The 23,832-nt window shown below is 41.7% G+C and overlaps 4 protein-coding genes across 6 annotated transcripts in view; 3 read left to right on the forward strand and 1 right to left on the reverse strand.

The window, feature by feature from the left end:
- Positions 1-976: 976 nt before the first annotated feature.
- Positions 977-5,566, forward strand: LOC146698592 (uncharacterized). Its single transcript, XM_085473798.1, has 2 exons — positions 977-1,292; positions 1,827-5,566. Exon 2 carries the CDS (start codon positions 1,841-1,843, stop codon positions 2,636-2,638), a length of 798 nt encoding a protein of 265 aa, XP_085329924.1. The 5' UTR covers positions 977-1,292; positions 1,827-1,840; the 3' UTR covers positions 2,639-5,566.
- LOC146698593 (protein Bouncer-like) lies at positions 5,509-8,512 on the forward strand. Its single transcript, XM_085473799.1, has 3 exons — positions 5,509-5,630; positions 7,540-7,707; positions 7,816-8,512. Exons 1-3 carry the CDS (start codon positions 5,576-5,578, stop codon positions 8,034-8,036), a joined length of 444 nt encoding a protein of 147 aa, XP_085329925.1. The 5' UTR covers positions 5,509-5,575; the 3' UTR covers positions 8,037-8,512.
- Positions 8,164-23,161, reverse strand: msh5 (mutS homolog 5). Of its 2 annotated transcripts, XM_085473795.1 has the most exons (26): positions 23,086-23,161; positions 22,353-22,457; positions 22,120-22,243; positions 21,880-21,960; positions 19,709-19,762; positions 19,488-19,609; positions 19,279-19,388; positions 18,942-18,977; positions 17,934-18,016; positions 17,813-17,858; positions 17,199-17,337; positions 17,029-17,091; positions 16,814-16,942; positions 16,653-16,725; positions 16,461-16,570; positions 14,832-14,912; positions 14,638-14,725; positions 14,453-14,520; positions 12,251-12,369; positions 12,007-12,133; positions 11,449-11,598; positions 11,133-11,207; positions 9,147-9,293; positions 8,807-8,944; positions 8,653-8,726; positions 8,164-8,576 (listed from the first exon to the last, which is right to left on the reverse strand). In XM_085473795.1, the coding sequence occupies exons 2-26, from the start codon at positions 22,443-22,445 to the stop codon at positions 8,456-8,458; spliced, it is 2,451 nt and encodes an 816-aa protein (XP_085329921.1). In that variant the 5' UTR covers positions 22,446-22,457; positions 23,086-23,161; the 3' UTR covers positions 8,164-8,455. The 2 variants fall into 2 exon arrangements, with proteins under 2 accessions (XP_085329921.1, XP_085329922.1); XM_085473796.1 differs by lacking the exon at positions 14,832-14,912.
- Positions 23,162-23,167: 6 nt separating this feature from the next.
- Positions 23,168-23,832, forward strand: part of fam171a1 (family with sequence similarity 171 member A1) — a 66,156-nt gene continuing 65,491 nt past the window's right edge. For both annotated transcript variants that reach the window (XM_085473793.1, XM_085473794.1), the window contains exon 1: positions 23,168-23,456. The gene's annotated coding sequence lies outside the window, so the exon portion shown is untranslated. The remainder of the gene's footprint in view (positions 23,457-23,832) is intronic.

Below are 23,832 nucleotides of genomic sequence, written 5' to 3' on the forward strand. Positions count from 1 at the left end.
CATAACACTACCTCCACCGTGTTTGACAGTGGTCCGCTTCAGATCATGAGCCGTTTCTCTCCTGCATTTCCATTCATGAAGCTGTCTCTTGATCCTGGACCATGGCAATGATATACCTACATCCTCAAGAGTGTTCCTGACTCGGTTAGATGTTGTGAAGTTGCTTTTGTTAACTATGGAAATAACTCAGTCATCATGCCCTTGAGTTGTCTTCTGTCTTCAGGCCTTTCTTCTTTTCAAGGGTGTTCCAGGTTGTTGTTTTGTCCTCTCCTAAAATGTTTTGCTGTCTATCTAATAAGGTTATTTATGTAAGCTTGATGGCCTCGCTCACTCGCACTGACATCCATTTTAGCCTCGAATTTAAAATTATAATGAAAAGCTGTAAAATACAAATGTAACACTTTGAATCAACTTCAGATGTTAAGTTTGCTCCATTTGTCATGAAACAACAAAGGGACAGACCTTACCTGGACATTAAACTGCTTAAAAGTCAATTGTACAATTACACACGATGCTCTGAAAACAGGGGACTGTGCATAAATCCTGTAAATTCTAAACACGTTATGCTACATTAACAAAACAAAACCAAAAAAGCCCCGCTTGAATTAAAGTCTGCGCTTCAGTCACATGTTTGATGTAAAATATAGAGTGGTGGTGTGCAAAAGGAAAACTACAAAAAACGTGTCCTTGTCCTAAAAATGATGGGCCTAACTGTATATAGACACACACATTTTTCCAGGGTCTCCTTAACAAGAAAATCCCACCTAGAACGAAAAGTCTCTCTCTCTATCTATATATCTGTGCTCATTTTATTATGGGAGGGTACGTTTCTTCAATTTTTGTATTTTATGCACTTAGAAAAACTTCTTGATGGGTGGTGATGATCGCAGAGAATAATTTACCGTGGGACTGGCCTGGACCAGCCAGAGATTCCCACGACCCCTCCTCTTCATACACACACACACACACACGCACACACACACACACACACACACATATCGGAACACAGGCTGCACAGACGCACAAGCAGCGCAGAGACGGAGAGGCAGAGCAGCTTTGCACCACTTTTATCAAGACTCTTATTTTACTATATAAGCCTCGTTTCAGGCTCCGTTTCCGCGCGGCACGCGCAGTCAATCCATGGATGAAAAAGGTCTTCATGTGAGGAGGAATTGGGTTAAAGTACGGAATCCTCCGGATCAAAGTGGAGGAGTGGGAGGAATAAGTCAGCGCTATTTATTTTGATAATGCCGAGGAGCCAGTTTCTGCTTCGGATTTACGTCCAAAACAAGGCAAGTACCCACTCCGACTGCACACACACTGCGTTAAAACAGCAGGAAGTGGATTGGTGTAGTGAGCAACAGTGCTGTCGAGCAAAATGACTCAAAATATTCTGTTTAACACGGATGCGTAAAAGCAAACTTGATCATCTGCGTTCGGATCCCCCGGTTAGGTCCACTTGCCTCGGGCAGAGTCGGGGGGGGGGGAATAAATTATGAGTTCAGTTGGAGCAGTTAGCGCAGGGATGTGACTCCAGTTTGTTTTTTAGCCGCAGTGAGATCGTGAAGTGAAATCATAAGGTCTTGAACGGGGTCAGTCATTGATGGTGGTGGTTCATGAGCTCCTCAGAGACACCAGCGGAGTTGCGGGAAGCTCGGCATCTCATTAACTGAGCCACATGTCTTATTAAAGCAGCTATTTCCTGTTGTGTGCGGTGCAGGCTAAACTGTCTTCTCCCCAACACCTCCAGCGCTCTCCTGATGCTGCATCCAGCGCTTTCATGTTTCATTCCTTTATTTTCTGATGCCTCTCTCCTCTCCTCTCAGTCTGAATCCAGACGATGACAGCTGACACTCCAGTCTGCAGCCCTGCCTCTTCCCACTCTTCCCACTCCTCACCTGCCTGCCCCCCGGAGTGCCACAGACACCTGAGGAAAAGCAAAGCCCTCCAAACCAAACTGCCCCTGGCTTCTGCCCCAGGTTGGTGGCTCCTGCTGGGTGTAATGGTGGTGCTGGTGGGGATGAGTGTTGCAGTGGCGGGCTACGTCTCTGCAGAACCGAAGCCCGTGGGGCGGCGTGGCACCACCCCCGTGGACAGGATGAAACTGGCTGGCCCCGTGGTAATGGGAGTTGGCCTCTTCATCTTCATCTGCGCCGCCACGCTGCTGTACGAGAACCGGGACCGTGAAGTCTGCAGACGAGAGAAACCTGACGACCTGGAGGATCTGAAGGGAGGAAGCTTTTGTGAAGATTCCCAAGAGCAGCCCAGCTTCGGGTGCCACGAGCAGTGGGAGTGTAAAGAAGGAGAACAGGGATCCTGGGCCGCTCCAGCCCACATACTCCCCCTCTCAGACCCTCCTCTTCCTCATTTGAACAGACACAGCATTAGCAGCAGAGCCTCAGAGCCACCTCCTCCGGACGCACAAGGTAAAGATAAAGAGGACGAAGACAGGAATGAGGAGGAGAAGGAAGGAAGGTCAACCCTGCTGGCCCGAGTTCTGCACCACCAGGAGCCAACTCCTCACCCTTCCTCCCCCTGCCTGTCCATCTCTCACTCCCCCGTCTTCTCAGACTCCTGCAACTCTAGTGAAATCAACTTCAACGTACGGACAGACCCTTCTGTGCCGCCTCAACTCTGAACCCCATGCTGCCTCCCCCCCCTTCCACTGTCTCATGAAATATGCATGATGAGACACACTTAAAGGTTTCACGTGCAGATACACAAGACTATGCAGTCCTCAATAAACAGATGAAATGTTTTTTGGGTATGTTATAGTGCCTCCGAATGGCGCAGTTGCTCTGAGTCACTGTCTGTGAAGGGTGTTTTTGTCCTACATCGCTCTCTGACTCACCCACATTTGAAAGATTGGAGCTGTGCTGTTTGATGTCAACTCACAATCTTGTTGTCTTTGAACTCAACCGTGCCCAAAAATCCCTAAAGCCACCACTGGATTGACCATATTAGGACGTGAGGAGGTTTGCTGAAAAGTTATTTGGGTGCCATACTGGGAGATGGACTCCGTCTCCTCTCCCCTCTCCCTCCTTCTCTGCAGATGTCTATATTTGCTTGCTGGAGAGGTTCAGTAAAAGAGGATGAGCCAGATTAGGTTTCAAATAAGTCTTTATCTTATCTCATACATAAGTGAAATCTGCTCTTTATCTGAGGAAATTGTGTCTTGGTACAAACAAGAGAAGCACATAAGGCCACACTCCTCTCACTCGACACCTACAGCCACTCTATAAATACCAGCTGGTGCTCTGCACACATGCAGGATCTTTTTTTTTCTTTTTACTGTAATTCAACATTTCTTTTTAAATTCCTACTGTCAGCTGCTCAGTTTTTTCCTTTTTCTCAGCCGCGGTGGCGAGGCGAGATCTTAAAGATTTTCAATCACAGGCTCTATGGAAAGAAAAAGAGCAACAACTTGACACAAAAAAGACACAAAAAAAAATCTGGTGAGGCTGTTATGAGTTATTCCTGACGTAGCTTAAGTGAGAAAAACAAGTCCTGCGAGTGGAGTAATTGAAGCCTCCCTCTCCCACCCATCACGACCTTTCATCTCCTCTCTTATCATCCAATTCCCACGCTTTATTCAAATACTCCATCCTCCGTCTCCATCCTTGGCTCCCGCAAAAGCCGAGAAGTGGCGAAAAAAAATAGGGCAAAACAATGCAGAGGGAAATGTTAGCAGCTACAATTAAGCCAAAGTGAGAATGTTTGAACAGGGAAGAGGAGGAGGCGGAAGAGGAGGGGGTTTAATTTTAATTATCGCCAGCATTTTCTCCTCCAGTCTTTAATTACACTGGGGATCAGTGTGAAGGGTTTTATAGGTGCTGTAGGACTGCTGAGTATTTCCTTGTTTCGGCCCATGCTGGGATCCAGGCGACGACCGAAGTCTGAGCAGTCTACAGTAATTTGCAGCCACACATTTCACTCACTTAAAAGCAGCACCCATCTGTGTGTCACACACACACACACACACACACACACACACACATGGAGGGCTTTTGTGTAGGTACAGTATGCTGGCTGTATATTCAGCTGCAGAGATGAGCTGGTGGTGGTCGGGGGGTGGGGGGAGGGACGCGTCTGAATCTTGCAACATGCTGCAAGCAGCCTCCTTCGCACTCATGCCTCTCAGAAATGCAGCTCTGTGTTCGCTCTCTTCTCACACGTCGGCTGCGCGAGTGCTTTGCAGTGCGTGAGATGATCCGATGTGTTTACATTTGGAGGGAAAGACGATGCACCGTAGAGCTGTAACTTACAACTTATATTACCATTTAATCTGCACATTGTCATGCTGCACTCGACTGCCAGTTTGTTGTTGTTTTTTTGGGCTTTTGTTTTTCAATTTAAGTAAACCAAGCACACAACAGTGTTGCAATAAAACCTTCCCCCTGCAAACGTTTTTATTCAGAGCTTTTTATTCGACCGCATTGTGATTTTGGGAGCCTGCAGTTTGTGGTGCAATGGAGTTCATATTGTGTTACACTACACATCAGGTGCTACTTCTGCTTGTCCATCTGAATCAGAGAGAGGAGGCTAAATAACAGCAGCGTGTGTGCATAATCCAATAAAGCACCACAAATTACATCTTCCATACGAGTCATAAAGTTGTCAGATGCCTTCAGGATATTACATTTACCACCACATGATCCAAAGTAAGGCAACAAACTTTTATAATTCAGAATCTGGAGCCTTTCTTTTTAAAAAAGAAAGTTTGATGCTCGGAATCATTGCAGTGAGTCATGCAGTTACATCACTGAGTTAATTACAAAAATAAGTCTCTTCAGATAAATGTTGCATTTACAGAGGGATTGATTCACAGGACGGGGGGAATCCCTTCAGCAGATTTATGTGTATACAAACACTGCAGCGCCACACAATTTAATAAATCTTCTCATGTGTATTTCTGTGTGGTTGTGTGTGTGTGGCACGTGTTACATAAGTCAGCTGCACAGATCTTAATGCTGCATTGAGAATATAGCTGAATCGAATGCCCTCATCTGAGAGGCCAGTGTGTGTGTGTGCGCATTGATACATATCTGAGCAGACGGACGGGTGGCTATAAGCTGCTTAACCCTGCGCTGACTCAGGTTCATTCAATTTCTCTACTCCTTAACATGCGAGAGAAGCTCTGATCACCGTTTCTGTGTTGGTGAAATGATTTCCGTTACTGAGGAACTTCAAAAGTAAAAAGCTGTCAAAACAGAAAGGCGGGTTCAGCTCAGCTCACAAATCTTTGTTATAAGTCAGAAACACGGTTTGCACCCATGTGGAGGAATCTTAACCTTTGAAGTAGTTTGCTAATTAGAAACAAAGGCACGTGTCACCCTCTTGGTTATATTTTTGACACTGATGCTGTATCTTCTCTTGAAAAACTGCAGGTTTCAGTGCACATCTCTGCAGTTATTTCCAGAAACGTCACTTGTTTGATCGTCAGCACCCTTCTAGCAGCTGTGATTGGTGTCACGCAGGTGACAGGTGCATTCCTTACTAATCCAATTTCCCTCCACCCTCCGGCCACCTCAGCAGTCCTCATGGTGGAGTTGGTGGAGGAAGCATCACGCTCAAAATGAAAGGCCTCATATTGTGTGTTTTTGCCATCATGATGCTCACACCTGCTCAAGGTAAGCTGACAGAGTACCCGAGTTCATAGCAGGTGTTATTTTTAGTGTTCTAATGCTTTTTAAGGACATTTTCTTTATATTTCACTTAAGAGTCCAACAGCTGACCCTGAAAAGTATTTGCGTTTTTGGCCGATAGCTTGTCAGATTCTCACTGGCTGTAATGACTGCATTTATTTATATCATATCAATAATGTTTGAGTTGTTAAATTCCATGATTAACATCACCTGCGATACATTTGGTCTGTAACTAAAAAGTATTAATCTGCACATTATTTTATCGCTAAATAAATTAACTGATAAAGCATCACACAAACTGCCTCAGATTCCCATAGTGTAAGATGACTGCTTCAAACTGGTGAAAAACTGAAATGTATTCAGTCTGCTGCAGTGTAAGGCAAGACAGAAATACAAATGTTTGGGACTTTACTTCATAAAATAGTGACCAACCTTTGTTAAAACTGTTTTAGAGAGGTTCAGACAGGTGGGACCTAAAGAGACCCACTGCACAATGCAACAACAGGAGAGTTTGGTTAAAATCCTCCAAAATTACCTTCAAGTCAAACCATAACCTCAAAAAAAAAAAAGTCTATTATAATGTGCACTAAGGAAAAACTTATTATAGGACTGTGTTACGCTGTATTAGACAGGCTTTACCCCATAAACTGTTGAATAAGAGTGGACTTTGGACCTTAGGTTATAAAAAGTAAGCCTGGCCCTTCCTCATAATGACCCCCCACCTCGGTACTCTTTTGTTTTGCTCATTCACCTGAGCTAGCACTGGGTTAACAAGATGATAGGGGATAAGGATTGTCTCACCAAAATGCATCCGATTACTCTGAGGAAGAGATTAGTCCCTTTTGCCGACAGCAGCTAATCGCAGCACTAAAGTCAGCCATTTGGCAGCCAAAGCTCCCTATATCATGATATTCTGTTGTCTCCTAAAAGGTGATCTTTAGAATAAAACAGGACACTGATGATAAGCTTATTAACAATTTTCAGTTTTGCTTTATGGACACTAAGAAAATCTTTTAAAACTAGTGACATGATTCGGAGGGCTCAAGGAATAGTAGGAATAACTGAGGTATTGTCCCCTGCCTGCATTATGTTTCCCTGCTGAAGTTTTCCATTAATCCCAGTATCTGTGCGGTTAATACAAACATGATGCTGCCCTATGACTTGGAGCACTCCCTGAATAACGCACTCAAGAAACAAATTCCAGACTGCTGCAGAATAAACAAAGCATTTCTGAGATGCTCAAGTGCTCAGCAGTTTGCTGGCCATGAGTTTGGCTTGATGTCCTGTAACAGTGCTGCAGTACTTCACACATCCAGCAACCCTGAATATTAATGTGCCAAAAAGGCTATTACATAAAATCTGAGAAACCCAAAGTATTTTATTAACTTTAGCCTGTTTATAACTTCATTTTTTCTGTTCTTACCTGTATTTGAGTCTCTCTTTACTGTTACCTGATTATGTTCAGTGTCCTGGTTACCAGATTTACCAGTGGTGCTTATTTGCTTATGCAAATTTAAATAAAGGATAAGAAATCTGCATTTTCTGTATCAGCCACATTCATAGATCTTTGGCGACGACTTCATGCTTAACAATGGTTGTTTGGCATGTAATCAATGTCTTTCCATTTTCCTGTTATTTTTGGTTGTTTAAAATGTGTTTACACTTGAAAACATTTACCCAAATGTTAAAAAAAAGTATATATTTTTATTGTTAAGCTCTGATGATTTTTTAATGGTGAGAGGCCAAAATATTTTACATGCAGGAAAAATCCTCTTCATCTTTGTCAGTTGTCCCCATAATGGACCATTTCCATTTTAAGTTGTTCAGAAGAATCTCCTTTAGCAGCACATTCAGTAAAAATCATTGTGCATTCAGTGTTATTCTTTGGGCTCAGGTGAGGAAAAGGAGCAGGTAGAGCAGCTCATGGAGTCAGTGGCATTCGAAGCAGAGGAGGAGCGTCTGGAGTGCTTCCGCTGTGATTTAGGCTTCTGGGATGTCTGCTACACGACTGAAACCAAATGCAATCTCGGGGAGCGCTGCTACACAGGCCGGGGGAGGGCAGGTGTGTGTTTACCAAACATTATACGAAGAATACAAGAAATGATGTGAAGGTTATTGCCTATAAAATACACACTGATCATGGCTCTATGCTACTGCCCTGTTTCCCCAGCTGATGCTTTGGATATAAAGATGCTGGGGTGTACCCAGGCAGAGGAGTGCGAGGTGGAGACGACCTTCGAGATCTTTCCAAACAACACCATCTTTGTGATGACCAAACACTGTTGCGACACGCCCTTCTGCAACTCAGCGAGCAAACTTTCCATCTGTGCACTGATGTATATCACAGTGGCTCTAACCACCTGGTTTACTGAAGAATCAGCGTCATCATAATAAAGTGAACTTGTTTATTATTTATTACAGACTGTGTGATGTGATGCTGAAAGGACTTCAACCATACGGTGAAGAAAAACCGCCAGATTTACAGAACTTTTTTATGAATGACTAAGAAGACATTGGATAATTAAAGCATAAAAGATCATTTATTATATATTATAGAAACGCTGTTTGGTGTTACATTTCATATTTTTGAAGTGTGAATATGGTACTTAAACATATAAAACTGTGCTGTTTTTGTTTTGTTTTTTTGTCTTTTTTGCTACAACATAAGTTTCAGTGTTTCTTGGAATAAAGGTTGCGTCATTATGTATTTTTCCCCGGCGTTCTTCCAACACCAACCCAAAATATTTAGGAATGAATGAACAGACTGACCACGTGGTACAGAAGCGCGTTTGCCGCAAAGCCAGAAGCATTCAGCTGCGGTTTAGCAGATCTCCAGCAGAGGGCAGGAGCTCTTCCTTCAAGAACCTCTGCACATCCAAATCTTTGTCCTCCAGGTTCAAGCTAAGGAACTTCTCCACAACAAACTGGCATCTGTTACCCACAAACAGAAACATTTCACACACTGCTTTAACTGTGTGTCACTTTGTGCTGCTTAAGTTTAGCAAACCTCTTTGTCTCTTCTTCCAAGGATGCTTTTTCAGTCCGTTTGATGGGCCTTCCTACCCTGTACAGCTCAGACACCTTAACAAACACAAAAATCAGTCAGTCTGTCAGCCTATTTCTGTATGTGTGCGTGTGTGTGTGTGTGTGTGTGTGTTTACCTCCACTGCTCTCTGTACAAGGGAAGTTGGCAGGCCCGCCAGTGTAGCAATGTTGGCAGCATAGCTGGACTGGCAGATCCCTTCCTTTAGTTGGTACAAAAACACCAACTCATCTCCGTCCACTGCTGTCTCTAGGGTCTAACACACACAAACACACATACCAGACGCACACATACACCCAAATGATTAGTCATACTTGTGAAATGAGGTGAAACAAATTTTATTACTTAATCGTCCATTTGGATGTTTCTGTTCTAAACATTTTTCTGAAGCACTTTAGTTTACCATTTTTAAACTTTACAGAAGGTTTTTTTTAATCACTCTCAAAGTTTCTCAGTACCAGAAGAGACAGCAGGGCCGAGGATGGTAACAAACTCAGCTGCACCACACTGTGGAAGTTAGTAGCCACCAGAACATGAGGAACATCCCGCAGGGCTTTCCTCAGCCAGTAAGAGATCGATGCAGTCAGCAAGGACAGTCCGTCCACCTGCACAGCAACAACTACGATTTAATAATATTTTTAGTGACAGTGGGATTCTGTTAGGAAAAAATGGGACATCAGTTTCAAATTTGTGGATGAAAAAAGTCCACCCACCAGATGCCCTCCTTGCTCATTGTTAAAGGTGTAAAAACGTCAATTTACCTAATGCTAATGTTTTTTACTGGTTTTAATCATCCAACAGTAATAAATATCATACAGGTACACCTGTTCATCTACTTGTTAATGCAAATATGTAATCAGCCAATTACATGTAGACATGGTCAAGACCACCTGCTGAATTCAAACTGAGTATCAGAATGAGGAAGAAAGGTGATTAGTCTGAAATGGTCTGAAAAAGAGAAATGAACATATAGCTGTCCTGTATGTTAACATTAAACCGAGGCTACAATTCACACAGGCTCACCGAAGTTGGACAACAGAAAATTTGAAAATATTTTCTAGTGTGATGAGTCTCGGTTTCTCCTGCAGCATTCGGAAAGTAAGGTCAGAAGCATAAATAACATAAAAGCATGAATCCATTCTGCCTTGTAACAGTGGTTCAGGCTGCTGCTGGAGGTGTAATTGTATGGGGGATTATTTACTGGCACGCTTTGAGCTCCTTGATACCAACTGACATTAAAATGCCAGTGTCTACCTGAACATGCTAACAATGTTCAAGAGAGCCACAGATTAATAATAATAATAATAACTAATAATTAAATGCAGATAGGAGAGTGAAAAACCATGACTTGAATGTATTTCTTTATGATTCCAGTGCATCCATAGGAAATTCATATCATGGATGTGCAGCTGAAAGATCTGCAGGAATGTATTTATCGGTGCACCCAGGAATGTTTATATCTATGTTTGGATACCTGAAACAATTACAAAGGAGTAAAGCAACAGCAGCAGCAGATAAGATCAGCAGATGTAGATCTGTCTTTTTCCAACCACGTGCAGCAAAAAGACAAAAGTACACTGGGAAAGTCAGGCATCAACCGGTCTTTGCATGCATGTTATCAGGAGTGAGAGTTCAGTTTCTTTTTTCTGATTTTTTGAATAGTTTTTGGCCAAACCAGAGAAAGAACCAGAACTGACACATCCAGCAGTTTCATAGTGACATTAGCTTTATTCAGGATAATATTCAACATTTCCTCTTTTTAAATTCACATTTCTGTGTGTGTAACTGTCCAGTGCCCCTCTGTGGTGTTTATTAGTTAGTGTGCAGCAAAGTTTTAAGAGCTTTTTTACTGGAAATGACAGCATTAGAGCAGTGAAACGATCCACTGAAGCTCATTACAAAGCTCTGAGGGGATTGAGGGGAGCTGCAGATTTAGTCCATTACAGTGACTAATACTTCAAATTATCAAATTGTTTTCACATTGTAATAATAATTTTTTTAAAATTATACACACATGTTAACTGGATTAAGATGGAAGTTATCCTACACTGATATTTTTCTCTTGTTCTTTCTGTTGGTTTCTGCCTCTGACACCTATGTTTACTCTCTAGATGAACATAACTGGAGTTTCTCATCCCTTCTCAGTACAACATGGTACACAGAGATGGATTAAAATGCTTTGTGTGTGTATGCACATACCCCAAAGTTTCAAAACTGCCCATAGAAGGTGCAAAATAACACTTCTAAGTTTGTAGGTCCACACAGCTGCTGCTATTTTCTTGCTAATAGGTGACACATGTTTGGCTGAACCCAGAGTCTGTTTGTGCTGCAGCTTTAAACTTGTGACTGGTTTCAGGTGCGTAACATTAATGACATAGTGTTTCCCCTTTTACCCTCGTGCATATGTGTTCAATTCACAAAGTGCTGGGACAGTCTGTTCTTACTGTGTTAGTTCCTTTTCCGAATTCATCGATGAGGACTAACGAGTTGCCAGTACTGCTGTTAAGAGCCTGTGCCATCTAGAGAAAAGAGATTCAAACTATTAGACTACACTTTGCATTTTTTGTGTGTGTATGTGTGTGTGTCATTGCTGCAGGCAGTGGTTGCTTAAAAAAATTTGACAGGTGGAGAGTGGGAGTGGAGCATGAAGAGAGCAGTGATGAAAATTCATATATTTCATTTGTACACCTACACACACATACACAGTGGGAGCTGCTTGTTATCATGAGATTTCTGTGTTTTTGTGTGTGCGTGAGATACCTGGTTGAGGTCTATCATGAAGGTGCTAAGGCCCACAGACACGGACTCTCTGCTCTGCATACACGTAAAGATGCCGTCCACTAGACCAATCTCTGCCTCCTTTGCAGGCACGTCTGAGCCAATCAGAGCCATGAACACAATCAGACCCACCTGCAAAATCAAAATAGAAAGCAGGTTAAGCGTTGAGTTTCAAAAACTGAGCTGTCTCTTTGCTATTATGGAAATCTAAATATATTTTTCTGATGAGGTTGTAAATTTCGGAGCAATGCCTGATTAAATAACTAAAGTAAAAATAGTGTGGAACGGAAATAGATAAATGTTGGGGATCTTTTCTAAGGTGCAAATGCAGCTGCTGAGAGAAAAAGGCAAATTATGTGCAATAATGCTGATTATTTTTTTGTCTCTTGAATGCCATCATTTTTAAAATTCTTCTTCTTATTATTGTTTTTAAAACTTCTTGCTTGACTATTTGGCTCATAGAAGCTCGTCACTTGGGATCACAAAAGAAGAATAAAATAAAATTCAGTTCAGTTCAATTCATTTTTATGACAGCCCTACCTGTTTGAGGTAGATGCTCTTTCCGGATGAGTTGGGTCCGGTGATTATTTTGACTCTGCCCTCCGACTCAGAGCTGTGGAAGGAGTTGGCCACAAACACAGGAGAGCACAGCTCCAACAGCGGGTGCCTGGACAAAAACAAACCCCCCCAAAACAAACAAACAAAAAAAAAAAAAACAGTAAATACAAAAAAGTACACTCTTGTACCGCAGTAACAATTTTTCCTTTTGTGTGTCAGCGCTTACCTGCCCTGTGTGATCGTTATCTTCCTGTTGCTGGCTAGCTTAGGCGAGGTATAATTGTACTCCTGGGAGGCGCTGCTCATGGCCATTAAACAGTCCAGCTCAGCAGCGAGATCAAGAACCTATAAAATGTACAGATTAAACGCCTTTAATATCCTGAACAGAAGAGCTATTAGAATCCAACAGACCTTCCTTCCTACCTACCTACAGTCTTCTCTGTTGATACAGAGAGTGCAGAATTATTAGGCAAGTTGTATTTTTGAGGAACCCAAAAAACTCATTAATATCAAAGCTGAATGTTTTTGGAAGTAGTTTTTAGTTTTAGCTATTTTAGGGGGATATCTGTGTGTGCAGGTGACTATTACTGTGCATAATTATTAGGCAACTTAACAAAAAACAAATATATACCCATTTCAATTATTTATTTTTACCAGTGAAACCAATATAACATCTCCACATTCACAAATATACATTTCTGACATTCAAAAACAAAACAAAAACAAATCAGCGACCAATATAGCCACCTTTCTTTGCAAGGACACTCAAAAGCCTGCCATCCATGGATTCTGTCAGTGTTTTGATCTGTTCACCATCAACATTGCGTGCAGCAGCAACCACAGCCTCCCAGACACTGTTCAGAGAGGTTTACTGTTGTCCCTCCTTGTAAATCTCACATTTGATGATGGACCACAGGTTCTCAATGGGGTTCAGATCAGGTGAACAAGGAGGCCATGTCATTAGTTTTTCTTCTTTTATACCCTTTCTTGCCAGCCACGCTGTGGAGTACTTGGACGCGTGTGATGGAGCATTGTCCTGCATGAAAATCATGTTTTCTTGAAGGATGCAGACTTCTTCCTGTACCACTGCTTGAAGAAGGTGTCTTCCAGAAACTGTCAGTAGGACTGGGAGTTGAGCTTGACTCCATCCTCAACCCGAAAAGGCCCCACAAGCTCATCTTTGATGATACCAGCCCAAACCAGTACTCCACCTCCACCTTGCTGGCGTCTGAGTCGGACTGGAGCTCTCTGCCCTTTACCAATCCAGCCACGGGCCCATCCATCTGGCCCATCAAGACTCACTCTCATTTCATCAGTCCATAAAACCTTAGAAAAATCAGTCTTGAGATATTTCTTGGCCCAGTCTTGACGTTTCAGCTTGTGTGTCTTGTTCAGTGGTGGTCGTCTTTCAGCCTTTCTTACCTTGGCCATGTCTCTGAGTATTGCACACCTTGTGCTTTTGGGCACTCCAGTGATGTTGCAGCTCTGAAATATGGCCAAACTGGTGGCAAGTGGCATGTTGGCAGCTGCACGCTTGACTTTTCTCAGTTCATGGGCAGTTATTTTGCGCCTTGGTTTTTCCACACGCTTCTTGCGACCCTGTTGACTATTTTGAATGAAACGCTTGATTGTTCGATGATCACGCTTCAGAAGCTTTGCAATTTTGAGACTGCTGCATCCCTCTGCAAGATATCTCACTATTTTTGACCTTTCTGAGCCTGTCAAGTCCTTCTTTTGACCCATTTTGCCAAAGGAAAGGACGTTGCCTAATAATTATGCACACCTGATATAGGGTGTTGATGTCATTAGACCACACCCCTTCTCATTACAGAGATGCACATCACCTAATATGCTTAATTGGTAGTAGGCTTTCGAGCCTATACAGCTTGGAGTAAGACAACATGCATGAAGAGGATGATGTGGACAAAATACTCATTTGCCTAATAATTCTGCACTCCCTGTATAGTCGATATATGACTTTGAACACAAGTGGTCAACAATGAAGCAGACTGTGTTGCCCCTCTTTATTGAACTCAGTATTTCTTTTAAATTATTTATTTTAAATCTTTCAAGTTGTAATATGATTAAAAGTTATTAGCGTTACATTTTGACCACAAATGCATTTGTTCTTAATGCTCATTGTTCCCTCAAAAATAATATTGTTTAGAACAGCTGCAGTCACATAGTGCAGCACTCATACATCAATAGACAAGTATCACAGCAGTTAAAAAATAACTTGTAATGGGATCAGGGCCTGTTTCATAATCAAAGTAAACAACTCAATCCAACCAGAGGAAGCACACAGTAAATCACAACAAAACCCACCTACACACATCAAAAACATCACTTTGATGCCAGCAATCGCTTAAACAGAGTGGGAGTCATGTGTTAAACCCTGGAATCTGCATACACAGTGATGAACACGAACCTTACAGAGGGAATCGCTCCTTTCAAGGACTGCGCTCTGCAAATGGGCCATGACTGCCATCTCCATGTCTGACAAACAGAAGGTTTGTGATCAAGGTAGTATCTTGAGAATTGCAGTTATTTTCTCATAAAAAATGTCAGAAACACGCCTGTGATGTGACTGTTTTGTGGGTGAAAGTAAAAGACCTCTAATGTCGCAGTGCAAGTCTCCGAGGAACTCGTTGAGCTCCCTGGTTCTCTGGCTGCGGTAGTGGAGCCGGTCGTCTGAAAGAAACTAGCCCACACACAGACATATAGAAAAAAACATATACTGTATATATGGAATAATGATCACAAAAATGTGTAAACAATGTAATCATTAGATACGATCATGAACATGCCAAAAAATCAAGTCCCTCCATCTCAAAATCCTTTTTCTCTACCATACTAGGCAGTCGAGGCACAGACAGCAGGAATCCAATCTGTACAGAGAGTTTCAGACATAAAAGGTACTGAGATATATACGCATGGTGGTCCAGAGTAACAATTTCCTCAATATCTGATCATCAATAAATCAAAGAAATACTGCAGTATACAGTGCTGTGAAAAAGCATCTGCCCCTTTCTTGATTTCTTAGGGTTTTTTTTCCATATTTTTCACAGTTACGTTTCAGATCATCAGACAAATTTTGACATTAAACAAAGTTTATGTCATTAAATACAACATTAGACCTGCTGACTAAAGAAATCATTAAAATAGAATGTGTTTGACAAAGTGAAGTAGGCTGAAAGATCTCATAAAGCAACACACCACACCAAAATCTAAAGAAACAGCTGAGAAACAAAGTCATTGACATCTATCTCTCTGGAAAGGGTCACAAAGCCATTTCTAAGGCTTTAGGACTCCTGTGAACCAGTGAGAGGCATTAACCACAAATTAAGAGTGCTAAACCTTCCCAGGAGTGGCCGCCCTACCAAAATTACTTCAAGAGCACATCCACGACTGTTCCAGGATGTCACAAAAGAACCCAGAACAACATGTACTCACTTGCCTCAGTTAAAGTCAAAGTTCATGATTGAACAATAAGAAAGAGACTGGGCGAAAATGGCTCACATTTGTCAGAAAACATCTTGATGATACCAGAGAAAAAATATTCTGTGGACTGACGAGAAAAAAAGCAAACTTTTTAGAAGTTTTTAGTCCCGTTACATTTAGACTGAAACTAACGCAGTATTTCAGTAAAAGAAAACATCGTACCAATAGTCGAACATGTTGGTGGTATTGTAATGGTGCTTTGCTACTTCAGAACCTGGGTGTTAAAAAGGTTGTTCGTGCTCGAAAACCCTCCAGTGTGGCCGAATTAACATAATTTAGCAAAGAAGAGTTGGCCAAAATTACCCCACAGTGATGTGAAAGACTCACTGTCAGTTAATGCAACCATTTGAATTCAGTTCTTGCTGCCAAGGGTGCCACAACCAGTTATTAGATTTAGGGGGCAATTACTTTTTCACACAGCCCATATGGAAAAGAAATAGTAAAAATATATATGATTTACTCATGAAAGTGGTCACTTTCATGAGTAAATCATATATAAATCATATAAGGCTTACATGATTTACTCATGAAAGTGGCAACTTTCTCATTACTTTCATATATTTTTTTAGTAAGTATACAAAACATACAAGTTTCATTATATAATTTTTCAAGGGATCTTATATCTGTTTTCACTCTTGTATGCTTTTCATACAAGTTTCATACAAGACAGATAAAAACTTTATAAGATTTATATATATCTTTTCCATATGGGAGAGCTTGGCAGGTTTGTTCCTTTAATAAATGAAAGCATCATTTTAAAATTGTGTTATGCATTTACTGGTTATCTTTGTCTAACAATAAAAATTGTTTAATCATCTGAAATAAGAAGTCAGGAAGGGGGAAATACTTTTTTGAAATACTGCATGACAGATGAATTTGTAAAAAAAATAAATAAATTGAGAAAGCATTGTGTGTGCCAGAATTAAATCTCGGACCACAGGGATGTAGATGACACAGCAGGATGGGATTCGAGCATCCAGGTGTTCAAGTTCTCTTCTGGCAACATCTGTCAGGAAGTCAGAGAGCCCCATCATCCTCCTCTTCTCTGGAAGAGGGAGTGTAATTATGGGTTTAGGTCAACAGTCATACAAAGTTCACATGGGCTTACAACTAAAACAGGCACTTACTCTCATCAATGGCAGGATCCACATTCGGTTTGACTGTGAAGCGGTTGTCTGCCAAGCTGGCTTCAAAATCCACCTACATCACACATCAGAAATCTATTAACACTTAACAAAGGCGCCAAATGTGATTAAAACAATAGGTGTGATTTTATGGAGGAACTCACAACTCTGCTGATGAGGGAGGTGATATAGTTGAGATCATCAGAGAACCCTTCACTGATATCACGAAACAGCTGAATGGACTGAGGGAGGTGACGCGCTGTGTCCCTGATACAGACTGCACTGTACACCGTCTGACAAACACACACTTTGTTGAACATTTAACAGAACCTGTCACATGGAAAAGGTGTGCTTAGTAAAACTGTCCTGCAGCTCCAACCTTGTAGAGGCTCTGCCAGTCATTAACTTTGGTGAGAGAGAGAGTCATCCGCCTTAGAAGAGTCTACAGCAAACAGACAAAAACTGGATTTAGGTAGTTGTCATATCAGTGGTTAGGTGATGAATCTGTAGGTAATGGTGTAATTAAGTGAGAAACGATAGACTTGTTACAGGTATGTTTCGGATGTTGCGTAGCGATGACTGCAGGGTTCTCAGGGAGTCCGAGTTCTGAGGAGACGTGAAGAAACGTATCACTTCCTGCCTCCTTTTTAACACTTTCAGGTCCTGAGTAGGCTGCAGAAACCACTGACTGACAGAAGACAGGATGCCACAGTAGTAGTACAAACAAGCAACCCTCAAGAAACCACAGTTTGTTGATGAAATGCAAAATTACCTGAAAATAGGGGTGTTTTACCATCAACATTAAATACTACAAAAATACAGCATTATTATACTAGTAAAAAAAAACAAACGGTGCATCTTGACTATAAATAAAATCTGCTTTATACAAACTCAAATTCCATATCTTGCAGAACTTCAGCACTACGGTTTGTTTGTGGAAATACATGAAAGAAACTCGACTGTTTGTTTTTTGTTGCTATGATAGTGTTTGTAACTGTGTAGGATTTTTTTCACACATTTATTTGCTAATTAAATCATCTTTTTATTTGCTGCTAGGACATTTTATTTTGCTTATTATGTTGCAAGCCAAAACTACCTTTATATTATTAAAAGACGGAATTTGCTGCTGATCAATAACTTATTGTGTAATTGTACTTTCTTACCGTAGCAGTTTGGAGCCAAACTTGCACTTGCAGCGGTTCAGGATCCCTGTGACACACACACAATACTCGGTAAACACAACTGGATAAGAAAGAGTGATAATGCACTAACTACTATACATACCATAGAGACTGAGTCCCTCCTTTTCTCCTGAATGCAGCTTGTAGACTGATGGGTGGAGTTCTGATTTGAAGATCTGCAGAACACTGGAACAAACCTGTCATTGTCCCGTTTTCTTGTAGTGTTGTTGGTGAACTTTTATTTTACTGCTATTCCTTCTTGTATTTCCAAGAAGGAGCGTCCCCACTGTTGCCTCCCTTTGTCTAGTCTGTGTGTTTGCACATTTTTCTACCTTGTTTTCCACTTCCTTACTTATTTTGTTTTTGTGCTTCATTGTGATTGACTACTCTTCCTGTGCACCATTGTACAATCAGCCTTTTGTGTATATTAGTTTCACCAGCTACTTCATTAGCTTTAGTTTTCCCTTCAAATCTACCCTAATTCTTTGTGGCATAGATTTTAAAAAGTGCTAAAAACATTCCTTAGCAATTTTGGTCCATGTTGACATGACAGCCTCACATAGTTTCTGGAAATTTGTCAGCTATACATGATGTGATTATTTATTTTCATTACATCCCAAAGGCTACTGGATTGAGATATAGAGACTTTGGAGGCCGTGAGTACAGTGAACTCATTAGGTGAACTCATTGAGTGTATAGTCCTATTGTGCTTTTTTTTTTTCATTCTTTATGCTTTAGTTTTTGACATTTGCTTCTGTGTCCTGTGTTTGTCCTCTCTTAATAAAACCCTTGATGAGTTTCCATATTTTTCTAAATTTTGATAAAGTATATTAAAAACAACAAAAGTAACAACAAAAGATAAACAGTCACAACACAAAACTGAAATTTCAAAAACTGTAAAACAATGTCAGAACAGATAAAGAACAGAACAGAAAAAGCAAAAGAAACTCCTAAAAGTTTCCTAAACAAATAAAATAAACCTGATTTCAACTGAATTGAACAGTTGCTTGGTAGGCTCAGTTGTTCTACAAGGAACAATTTATGAAAATTGTAGGAGATCAGTATTAGCTTTTAGGGGCCTATGTAGGACAAAGACAGTTTATACACTTACCTGTATGTGTCTCGGTCAATGTACACCATTCCTTTACTACAATGAGAATGAAAAGAGAAGCAACATTTTTTATTCATGAATACTTCTGAATGGCATTAGGCTGGTCTGGTTTGCTAGATGGGCAGGAAGGAGATGCACTTGTGCTATTAAAACACAGTTGGACAAATTCATACTTGTGCAGCACGTCTGACCGACTAAAAACAGGCCAATGAAATTTCACACTTTGCTGAAAAAATGGTTTCAGGGTTCTCATTATAATGTGTAATCACAGTTCTCTGTGTGTGTGTGTGTGTGTGTGTGTGTGTGTGTGTGAGTGCTACATTTATGCAAGTCTCACAGTGTGTAGGCATGAAACTGCAGGATGGGTACTCCAACACTGCTGTCTTCCAACTCCACTCCCACTCTCCTCCTGTCCAGACATTTCAGCAGGGCACCCACTGCCCTCAGCTATCCCACAGATGTACACACACACACGAGAAAATGATCATCTCCTGCAGAACCATGACTGATGGATAGGATAATGTTGAATGTAGACAGCTGGCTCACCATCAGGGACGAGTCAAAGGAGATACAGGAGGAGAGGTAGGACAGTTTGTCTCTCTCAGAAATGCAGGCGGGGAGGAAAGGCAGATTGGCAGAGAGCAACCTTTGCTTACTGACCTCCAGACCTTCAACATTGATACAAAATGAAGCCGGAAAACTGTGCAATTTCATGCTAGATTTCTTCTAAAGGATTGAGGAAGAGAGTATTGCAAGAATGTGTTTACCAAAGTCGACATATGGATACGTGACCACCTCTGGTCTGTAATGTGGGTTTGAACCTGAGAAGCAACAGAGAGTAGTTTAGAAAAAAAAGTTGTCACTTTAGTGAACACAGTAAGTGTCGCGCTGACCTGGGAGGTGTGGCTGTTATACATAAAACATTACACTAATCAGTAGTTCAAAAATGTTGTCACTTGGAATTTTATGTCAACCAGTCTTTATTATTAGAACTGTGAAGGTAATGAAGTAAACTTTTGCAGTTTTGTTTGATAAACTCACCACTAGGGCGAGCAGTGGTGTCATTTAATCAAAAGGTTCACTTTAGACAGCTTTTGCTGTTAGATCTGAGTCAATCCAATCACTTGGTTTTGTTTATATTTTTGCAAGCAGAAAATAGATGAATACTTCCTGTTTATCAAGAATAATAAGTAATGAAAATCTGGGTTGCTGAAAACATTTTTGGGTTTTGTTCTGTTTACCACGATGACCTGTTTTTGAGAAGCAATTTCGTCAGTGCGACTACACTTCAAAGGGTCTGGCTTATAGAGAGCAGGATAACATTTGTTGGGGATGGGGATCCAGTCTTCTGTGGAGTAAACCACAGAATAATGTAAAATAGCTGTCTGGTTAGGTTGTGACTGTAAAAATATGTTATTAAAAATACCTTCCTCTGACAGAATATTCAAAAGATGACATAGAGGCTGTTTATCACAGATATGAATACAAGTGTGCTTTGAAAGTTTGGCTTGCCATTTGGGGTACTTTGGTTAGGGCTGGCACTTATATAGCACTTTTTAACTGTATTTGTGGCCCATAGCCCATTGCTACAGGCCATTCGATCCCTATACAACCGTTACAAGAGCTTGGTTCGCATTGCCGGCAATAAGTCGGACTTGTTCCCGGTGGGTGATGGGCTCCGCCAGGGCTGCCCTTTGTCACCGATTCTGTTCAGAATTTTTATGGACAGGATTTCTAGGCACAGCCAAGTGGCGGAGGGCTTTCACTTCGGTGGCCTCAGAATCTCATCTCTGCTTTTCGCGGATGATGTGGTTCTGTTGGCTTCACTGGGTGATGGCCTCCAGCTCGTGATGGCCTCCAGCTCGCACTGGAACGGTTCGCAGCCGAGTGTGAAGCATTGGGAATGAAGATCAGCACCTCCAAATCTGAGGCCATGGTTCTCAGCCGGAAAAGGGAGGAGTGCCCACTCTGGGTCGGGGATGAGTTCAAGTATCTCGGGGTCTTGTTCGCGAGTGATGGGAGAAGGGAGCCGGAGATCGACAGACGGATTGGTGCTGCGGCCGCAGTGATGCAGACGCTGCACCGGTCCGTCGTGGTGTAGAGAGAGCTGAATGTAAAAGCAAAGCTCTCAATTTACCGGTCGATCTACGTCCCTACCCTCACCTATGGCCACGAGCTGTGGGTAGTGACCGAAAGAACAAGATCGCGGATACAAGCGGCGGAAATTAGCTTCCTCCGAAGGGTGGCTGGCCTCTCCCTTAGAGATAGGGTGAGAAGTTCAGCTCAGAGTAGAGCCACTGCTCTTCCACATCAAAAGGAGCCAGCTGAGGTGGTTCGGACATCTGACAAGGATGCCCCCTGGGCGCCTCCTGGGTGAGGTGTTCCAGGCATGTCCCACCGGGAGGAGGCCCCGGGGCAGACCCAGGACACGCTGGAGATTATATCTCTCGGCTGGCCTGGGAACGCCTTGGTGTTCCCCCGGATAAGCTAGAGGAGGTGGCTGGGGAGAGGGAGGTCTGGGTTTCTCTGCTTAGGCTGCTGCCCCTGCGACCCGGGCCCGGATAAAGTGGAAGAAGATAGATGGATGGATGAACTTTATTTGAGCACTCAAAGTATTTTCTTAGTGCAAACCTCACAACACTCACATTGTAATGGGTTCGGTGTCTTGCCCAAAGATACTTCGACATACATACTGGAGGAGCCAGGGATCAAACCATGACCTTCCAACTGGTAGAGCCACAGGCACCCCGGGATCAGGATGTTTAAAAACTGCACCACTGACTTACCACACGGGCTGGTTTCAGTGTCAGACATACCTCAACCTCATTCCTCTGACCCAGACCACATGTACCACACCACGTCTTAAAAGAAACTGTCTAAAAGGTCTTTCTGTTTTCCCTCTTTCGTGGTAAGATAAGTATCATCTCCCAAAGCTCACCTAACTGTTGCAAAAAGAGAGTCATGGAGCGCTCCTGCTTTGCACTGGTGATAATTACATGGGGACTAACCTCCTGAATGACTGTAAAACAGAGAAAAAGAGAGTTTATGGCAACGCAAGTGTTTTTGTTTTTTTTTTAACACATACTGTAAGTCTCCCTGAGGGTTTTACAATTTACCATTGTGTGGAGATAAGTGTATCGATTCTACAATACCTGCCTCATACAGGTGCATTGCTTACCTCTGACCAGTAGGTGGAGCTCTTGGTTGTCGGGCGTGTCCGGCATGTAGTGTAAAGATGAGTCCTGACTGTCATAGAAGCAGAGGCCCACCTGCCCATGCTGGACCAAAACACTCAGTAAAACCTGGAAAACAGACATGCAAACGTGTAAGTTTGACTGCCCTCAAACTCTCATATAACTCCCATATAACATTAAATGAGTGCTGCTGGTGAATGTGAAAATCAGAGCTTACTGCAGGAGAGTCCTCCTCATCTTCTTCTTCAAAACTGCCAGAAGGTCCAAAAACCACACCTCCTCCTCTAAGGTTATCAAGAGCTGCTGCCATGAATAATTAATTCTACAAGGACAAGTCAGATTAAAGTAATTTGGAGTCACCCGATAAATCCAATATTCATTGTATTTTATGTTTTATGTTCTTCTCTGTCTTTTCTGCCTCCTTAGGGAAATATGGAGCCATTTAACTGCTAAATGAGTCACTCTCATTAACAGGCTGTCCAAGGCTGTCTGCCTTGTACTTTAGTGCTGAGCAGGGAGTATAATGTGGGTTTTAGAGCTTTTTCACTTTAAATAGCTTACTACTACTGATGCTTAAAGAAAACCATGGCTTCCTAAAACAACTAAACTGCAAGTCAGACAAAAATACCTTTTTGAAACTCGCTATGGGGTCCTTTAAAGATAAAAACAAAACATGGAATTGATATTACAGACATTATTATGATAATAATTGAAATTATTGTAGCTCCAGTTAGCTTGTTGGGCTAACGATGTAAGCTAGCTCGTTTAAGTTAACTATAACTTATTTATATTTTTATTTAGAAACCGGCTATAGAATTAAATGTCTGTTTTAGAGTACTGCCACGTCAATAAATCTTTTATATAACTGATAGAGTCCAGCTTATAACAGAAATGAGGCTGATAAAATAACTTTAACAACTTTTAACAGTGCTTGTTTTCCACAAACTCACCTTCAAGTGCTCAAAGGTGCCTTCCCGGTTGCCATAACAACCACATCTCTCTCGCTATTAGTTCTGTACAATTAATCAGTTCAGAAAGCTCTTTCAACATATGAAACCTTTCTGTTTGTCTGTCTAGCTATCTGTCCTCTATGTAGCATAGGTGTGGGGTGGTTGATGGTTGGAGTGTACAGCTGATGGGATTACTGCATCCACTCCTGGTAGGACTCCAAACACGACTTTTTTGTGGATTACGTCGATGGAGAGGAGGTGCCTGTATGAAGGATTTAAACATGTCCTGCATGCAAGCATCGATCAACAGGATTAGCAAACTTCAAGTAATTTGTCTGCCACCTGCAGAGGGAGCATCTGGTTCTTAGCAGGTGAGCAACAACACACAACACATCACACTGTGTGATTATTTATTCAACAAAAACGAAGGCAAAATAAAGAAGTGTGTGAAAAAATAAGTACAAAGCAGCCAGGTGACTGATTAACTGATCATCAGTAAGTGTGAGAACCTCTATAAAAGCTTAACTTTTGACAGTTTGTTGGCATCCAGCGTTACAGTGTGTGTTAACACAATATCAAGGAGGAAAAACATCAGCAATCATCTTAAAGAAGCAACTGGTGCTGCCTATCAATGTGGGGCGGTTTATAAAGTCATTTCCAAACAATCTAAACTCCATTATTCTATAGTGAGGAAGATAATTCACAAATGGAAAACACTGAAAGTAGTTGCCAATCTTCACAGGACTT

The sequence above is a fragment of the Copadichromis virginalis genome, linkage group LG11 (assembly GCF_057382275.1).
Source record: "Copadichromis virginalis isolate Kocher_CV1m ecotype Utaka linkage group LG11, C_Virginalis_male_GT1.1, whole genome shotgun sequence".
In the NCBI taxonomy this organism is placed as follows: domain Eukaryota; kingdom Metazoa; phylum Chordata; class Actinopteri; order Cichliformes; family Cichlidae; genus Copadichromis; species Copadichromis virginalis.

Excerpts from the sequence above, each read along its gene's own strand:
- LOC146698593 (XM_085473799.1), top strand. The coding sequence starts at position 5,576 with ATGAAAGGCCTCATATTGTGTGTTTTTGCCATCATGATGCTCACACCT. Across the intron at positions 5,631-7,539 it reads GATGCTCACACCTGCTCAAG|GTGAGGAAAAGGAGCAGGTA; the intron begins GTAAGCTGACAG and ends CTTTGGGCTCAG. Across the intron at positions 7,708-7,815 it reads CACAGGCCGGGGGAGGGCAG|CTGATGCTTTGGATATAAAG; the intron begins GTGTGTGTTTAC and ends CTGTTTCCCCAG.
- msh5 (XM_085473795.1), bottom strand. The coding sequence starts at position 22,445 with ATGGCAGCAGCTCTTGATAACCTTAGAGGAGGAGGTGTGGTTTTTGGA. Across the intron at positions 14,913-16,460 it reads GTGTCATCTACATCCCTGTG|ATTGGATTCCTGCTGTCTGT; the intron begins GTCCGAGATTTA and ends CTCTCTGTACAG. Across the intron at positions 9,294-11,132 it reads TCGGAAAAGGAACTAACACA|GTGGACGGACTGTCCTTGCT; the intron begins GTAAGAACAGAC and ends GTTGCTGTGCAG.
- LOC146698592 (XM_085473798.1), top strand. The coding sequence starts at position 1,841 with ATGACAGCTGACACTCCAGTCTGCAGCCCTGCCTCTTCCCACTCTTCC.